The following is a 6,803-nucleotide window of genomic DNA, read 5'->3' as shown; positions in this document are numbered from 1 at the left end:
ATGTTGCACCTTTATATCAGACCAAACAATAAATGTCACTGTTCACCAAAATAATATACACCTTCCTCAAAATAACCTAGCAGAGATAGAGCATGAACGTATCTTGGATTGGAATTTCTGGGGGTAGCTTCCCGGACCCCAGTGGATTCAAAGCCTCTCCCATAATTCTTTTGGTGGACAATGTGTCTGTTTCTCCTTCAAATACAAAGTAGTAATAAACTATTAAGTACAATCCTCCAAAATTAAATAAAGCTTTATTTATCTTTTTAAAAAGTGAAGAAAAAAAATTTATATTCTTTATTTTTATCAGTGGAATTACTGTCTGTCTGTTATGAACTCAGAGAGTTCTGCTGGCTCTTAGCATTGGAAGCTCCAGGTCCTAATTCTCCTGATCATCGTCCGAGTCATCATCAGAGATATAGTCGCTGTCATGAAAGATGTCGCTGAACTTGAAAACTCTTTTCCAACTGTGGTCTTCAACTTGCTGGGGCTCCACAGTTATATTCTTTCTTGCCATTAGCTCTGTCTGTTGTTTCTTTAACATTGGAAGTGTCACTTCATACAGATGAGTCATGATTTCTTAAAAAGACACAAACAAATACGAAATCTCAATGAGCCACAATGGCTATGTTCTCCTTCCACTGCTGGAAGCAACATGCCTCTGAATGCCAGTTGCTGGGAATCACGGGGGGGGGGGGGGGAGCGCTGCTTGCATGGTTCCCATAATTAACGGGCATCTGGTTGGCCAATGTGAGATTAGGAAGCTGGGCAGATGGACCTTGGGCCTGATTCTGCAGGGCTCTTATTATGCTCTGATCTTGCTGGATTTTCAATAGTTGGTTTGCCCTGCCTCCTTGAACCCACAGAACAAGGTAATACTAACTGATAGATTGGTAAGGGTCAAGAACCTTATCAAGAAGCCAAAACTAGCATCTCTTATTGAGCACAGTTGGTTGCAGATGGTGGCAAGGTTGCGCAGTTGTAAAGGGGCCCCGCACTGCTCCAACTGCCTTGCCATTTTCAATTCAGGTGGAACATCCAAGGAATCAAAGAGAGATAGCATGAAAGAGTTCCTGGTTCACCTTCCACAACTTTGGAAGCTGCCTTGTCCTGAGTGACACTGATATAAAAATTAAGAGAACCAAGGTGTGTATTTTTTATTTTAATAATTCTTCAATGTTTTGCTTTTAATTGCATGAAGGGAAAGGCTTGCTTTCTGTGCAAGGATCTTGAGGGCCTGTGTTTTACAACTGTATGCTCTCTAGGCTGTAAACAAAAAACCGTGAAAATGGCACAAATGGCCCTCCAGGATGTCTATCATGAGTCAGCACCAGAGAGCTAATCAGAAATCCTTGAGGCTTCCTGAGAGGCTCAGGGACTAATAATAATAATAATTTTTATTTATACTCTGCCCTCCCCAGCCAAGGCCGGTCTCAGGGCGGCTAACAAGCAATAATAAAAACAAGTTGAATGAATACAACTTAAAAACAAGATTAAAATACTGAAACATTGAAATATTAAAATGCAGCCTCATCACAGGAGCAGAAAGGAAAAAGAAAAAAGAAAGAGGGGGAGGGAATCAAATTGGCTCCAAGCCAAAGGCCAGGTGGAACAACTCTATCTTATAGGCCCTGCAGAAAGAAATCAGATCCTGCAGGGCCCTGGTCTCATGAGGCAGAGCGTTCCACCAGGCCGGAGCCAGAGTTGAAAAGGCCCTGGCTCTGGTTGAAGCTAATCTAACTTCCTTAGGGCCCGGGACCACTAGGGTGTTGCTATTTATGGACCTTGAGGCTCTCCGTGGGGCATACCGGGTGAGGCGGTTCCGTAGGTACGAGGGTCCTAGGCCGTGAAGGGCTTTAAAGGTCAAAAGCAGCACCTCAAATCTAACCCTGTACTCCAATGGGAGCCAGTGCAGCTGGAAAAGCACTGGGTGAATATGCTCCCATGGCAGGGACCCTGTGAGGAGCCTCGCTGCAACATTCTGCACCCGCTGGAGTTTCTGGGACAGTTTCAAAGGCAGCCCCGCGTAGAGCGAATTACAGTAGTCAAGCCTGGAGGTGACCGTCGCATGGATCACTGTGGCCAGGTCGGGGCGGGAATGGAATGGAATGGAAGAGGTAAGGGAGTGAGATAAGAGAGGGGAATGTCAATAAGCTCTGTTCACAGGCTTGGCTACCAGGGCAACATATGACACGCAATACCTAAAATGGTCAAATGGCATGGGTATATTTGGGGCGCTCTAAGGTGATTGTGGGGATACCAATATGGAGCCATGAGTGTTTTACTTCTCATGACCTATAAGCTTTTCTGATGTATGTTTAAGAATCTTTAGATGCTTAGTACTCTTTGTTTGATGTGTCTCAACTACTGTATAAGCTTTGTTCTGATTTGCCTCTCATCAGTTGGCAGTCCTCCTAACTAGCATCTGAGCAGCTGGTTGGCAAGGCTATCCCACTGCAAGAGTTTTAATAAATGCTGGGTCCCTCCTGGATGATGGATTTGTTTTATTTCCTTGGTTTGTGGGGGTTTTTTTTAAGATGCGTTCCCCCACCAGGGTAATGAACAAGGTGGTGTAAAAGTAATTAAAAAAAAATTCTTTATGCTTTTACAGTAAATTGGCACATCCATTTCATTATCCGTCTGCCTTGTTCTTTCTTCCCCACACCTCCCTCCATGGGTTCCTTTTTAATCTTAGTTGTGCTACAAATCTTCCTATACCTTCCAATTAATTCAGCTGCTGTTCATATCTAGTCCTACTTGGAGATTTACGTTATTCTTTAAATATTCTCCCACTCCTCTCTCAAGGTATGTACATCCTGGTTTCTTATCTTTATAGTCAGGATTGCTAACGTATTCTTTTAACTTATTCTGCCAACCCTCTTTTGTTGGGCTGCTTTTGTCCTTCAACATTTGTGCATATGCTACTCTGGCCGTACCAGTTGCATAAAGAAAAAGATTTAAAACATTCTTAGGTATCTCACCCTCTGCTATACCCAAAAGGAACATCTCCATTTTTGGGGGAAATGTCAGCCTTAACATCTTTTTTTATTTCTGTCTATATCATCTAATATTCCTTAACTTTCTTACATCCCCAACACGTCCCCTCTATTTCTTCTCATTTCCAACACATCTTAGATCCCCTTTTATACATTTTGACCAATTTAGTCAGGGTGATGTACCATCTTTTGTAGGTTTTCCTTTAGGGTGTGACATACTGAAAAGCTTAATGCTTTTTCCACAGCCTCTCCCAGGATATCATGTCTATGTTATGTCCCAAATCAATTGCTCATGGGATCATTGCTGCCTTTGTTGTTTCTTCCTTAGTCTCCCATTCTAACAAAAAATTATAAATTGCGGAAGTTAGTTTTTCTCTGTTAACCATTATAACTTTTTCACACTCCAAGCTTTTCTTACTAAATCCTTTTTCCTTTATCTTTTTAAAATATCTCATTTACTTGATGGTACTGAAACCAGTCATTGATACAGTCTTGTACAGTGGTACCTCGGGTTACGGACGCTTCAGGTTACAGACGCTTCAGGTTACAGACTCCGCTAACCCAGAAATAGTATCGCGGGTTAAGAACTTTGCTTCAGGATGAGAACAGAAATCGCACAGCGGCAGTGGGAGGTCCCATTAGCTAAAGTCGTACCTCAGGTTAAGAACAGTTTCAGGTTAAGAATGGACCTCCAGAACGAATTAAGTTCTTAACCCGAGGTACCACTGTATATCTTTTCTCTTTTTTAATATTGGTTGGCCTTCTTTGAATTATATCTTTATAAGTACCCCAATTTTCTTTCACGTTTGTCTTTTTCACTGACACTGCTTCTATGGGTGCTATCTAGTTTGGCATTTTCCTTTCTAAGAGGTCTTTATACCTATTCCAAACCCCATATAGACTTCTTCAAATTATGTGCTTTAAGAACCCCCTGTATACTCTAACCTTATCACAATACAGATACGCATGTAGAAGTAAATTCTTACCACAACATCCACACTCACACACATAGAAAGAGCATGAATGCAGCTCAGAAGTATGTGACAAGTGCGAAAAGGCAACTGGAAACATGGGGTGGCTTTAGGCTAAAGCTGCATTAGCCAACGTGGTGCCCTCCACACAAAGGATAGCACTTCTTCACACAGTGCACAGTTCAGGGAGAGGGAACCTTTCTTAGCTCAAGAGTCACATTCCTTCCCAGGCAACTTTACAGGAGCCACATGCCAGTGGTGGGTGGGGTGAGGGCAAAAGCGTGCAGAAAAATGGATGCTTTCCTACAGAAGTCTGGTTTCCAGTCATGCAAACCCTTCTCTATCCTCCATTCAAGCAAGCAAGAGGCACAGGGTTCAATGACACATTCCAGCCAAGCAAAAGCACTCAAGTAAGGGGTTGGAGCAGGGCAAGAAAGGGGCGTGAGAGTGCAGAGCGTCAGAGAAAGTCTTAAAGGGCCACATTCGGCCCCCAGAGCTGAGGTCCCCCACCCCGAGTACATTAGAAAAAGATTCATATGTTCAATACATGGGATAAAAAAACCAGACACAAGCTGGATGAGGGATTGGGATCCGATGGCCCTCCAGATGTTAGACTCCAATTCCCATTAGCCCCAGCCAACGTGGCTAATGGTCAGGGAATCATGGGAGTTGTATTCTCAACAATTTCTGAGTGGGGCCGCAGGTTTCCTATCCCCAAGCAAGAGGAAAGACCAGCAAACTCACCCATGAAGCTTCTGTTATTCCAATGAGGGACACGGTAAGCCTTGGTTCTGTAAAATCTGCTCCGAATATAATATGGAGGGACATTCCTGTGGGGCAGAGAAGAGGGTATATAAAAAGAGAAATTATTCTGCAATAGTGCTTGCATGAGAGAATGAAAAAGCGAGCAACCCACATTTAGTTGCTCACATGGGGGGGGGGAGGTTTCCTGCTGTTGGTTTTTTGTATCTTTATTTTAAATCTTGTGATTTATGTGGAAATTGTTCAGTTTGGTTGTTTATTTTTTGTTTTATTTATTGAATTTATTGACTACTTTTGTTATGTTGTAGTTATGCATTTTTTTATCTGTAAGCTGCTTTGAGCATGGTTTGAAAAGTGGAAAGGTGGCATACATATAAAATTATGTATGCATGTGTTTAATGAAAATTGAAAGATTGCTCCTATGAATGGTTCTGCTGTAAACAAACCAGTCAACATCTATGGTCCATGGAGCTCGCCGTTGTCCTAATCCAGGAGACAGTTCTTAACTGTGTTTTCCTTTGCTATGGATACTTGCCAAAACGCTTCAAATAGATGTGTTCAGAATCATTACATGCTCCTTTCCATACACCTGGGATGGGAGGCTTATGACCCTCCACATGATGTTGGACTACAAGTCCCATCATCTCCTGACCATTGATCCTGCAACTATGTAGAGGGGTACAGGTTCTCCAGCCTTGATCTAAGAAGCAGAATCCTTCTCTTTCATCACCTCTTCTAGAGGCATTCTTCCTTCTCTTACATTCAGTAGGGCATCCTTCTTCTTGGATCAGAGGTGGGAAAATCTGTGGCCTTCCAGAGGTTGTTGAGACTCCAACGCCTATCATCCCTGAGTATTTGCCATGCTGTCTGTGAGCTGATGAGAGTCCAGCAACATCTGGAGGGCCACAGGTTCCGAATCCTTGCATTATACAGACCAGCAGTACATTAAGAGCTTGACAAAAAGGACACAGAATTGTAGGCACTTCCCCCATGTTACTGACAAATATTTTTTAATGTACCCTATAGCACTGGCTATCTCTTCCCAATCAACTTCTTCTACGTCATCAGCGTCCACTTCATACAACCTGAAATACAGAAGAAATCTGGGTGATTTGCTCATTATCTATTATTATCTTTATTACTATCTTTTTAGTGTTGTCCCACCTTTTCCCCAGAAACTGAACTAAAGGCGGCTCACAAAAAAATAAAATAAACATGGGTAAAACATGGAACGCTAAAAACATATAAAAGTTTAAAGGTATAATAGAATTAGAATGATTGATGTAAAATACAATTTATTAAAATGCAGCTGGTGAAAAACAGCACACCGTTAAAAGCCGTTTCCTTAAAAGCAGCCAGTTGCAAAGGTTTGTTGGAATGAAACAGTCTTCACCAGCTTGCAGAAGGACAACAAGGAAAGAGCCAGTCTAGCTTCCCTAATAAGGGAGTATCAAAGTTTAGAGCAGCCACTAAGAAGGCCCTCTCTCGCATCCTCACCAGACATGTCTGTGAGGGTGGTAGGACTGAAAGAAGGGCCTTCCCTGATGATCTCAGAGCTCGGGCAGGTTTGTAGATCAACTAAAAACAGTGGGCAGAAAACTTAAAATTTCAGTTGGTTTATTCTGACTGTAATTTAGTTAGCTACAGCCCTATGTTACTGATAAAATTAAATGTGCTCTTTAGAAAGGAGACCTGTCTTTTGGTTGTTGTTGCTTAGCTTCTTATGTGCTGCTGTATAATGACAGCATCACAGGATCTGAGACTGATTCCAGGTACTTGTAAGGAACCTGGGCAGAGCTTATACACTCACTCAACCGCTTTGATCTGCGGAACTGGCACTGTTACAGATGCCACATAATTCTCATTCTGCATTGTAAGGAATCACTCTTTTAGCATAGCAACACCTATGCTTTGAAACCCCCTGCCTATATGCTTCTCAGCACCTGCTAAAAACATTTCTGTTTAGGCAAGCCTACCCAGACATGTGTTTTGATCTGGTTTTTAGTTTATTGTTGATTGTAGTTATTACTGAATGCTTTAAAATAGTTTTAAACTGTTTTTATTGGTAGTTTTT

General features: G+C 42.1%; 1 protein-coding gene across 3 annotated transcripts in view; it reads right to left on the bottom strand.

Moving 5' to 3' along the window:
* Positions 1 to 237: 237 nt before the first annotated feature.
* The window catches only part of TTF1 (transcription termination factor 1), a 32,191-nt gene continuing 25,625 nt past the window's right edge, over positions 238 to 6,803 (bottom strand). For 2 of the 3 annotated variants that reach the window (XM_083596293.1, XM_083596294.1), the window contains 3 exons: positions 5,749 to 5,814; positions 4,712 to 4,797; positions 238 to 579 (listed from right to left, as the gene is read on the bottom strand). In XM_083596293.1, the coding sequence (XP_083452419.1) occupies positions 380 to 579; positions 4,712 to 4,797; positions 5,749 to 5,814 (352 nt within the window). In that variant the 3' untranslated portion in view covers positions 238 to 379. Of the gene's footprint in view, positions 580 to 599; positions 1,121 to 4,711; positions 4,798 to 5,748; positions 5,815 to 6,803 lie in introns of those variants that run through there. The other variant, XM_083596292.1, reaches the window with a different exon arrangement.

This window comes from Podarcis filfolensis (genome assembly GCF_964270895.1).
Source record: "Podarcis filfolensis genome assembly, chromosome: Z".
NCBI lineage: Eukaryota > Metazoa > Chordata > Lepidosauria > Squamata > Lacertidae > Podarcis > Podarcis filfolensis.
The sequence above is the reverse complement of the archived record's forward strand: the minus strand, read 5'-3'. Positions and strand labels throughout refer to the sequence as shown.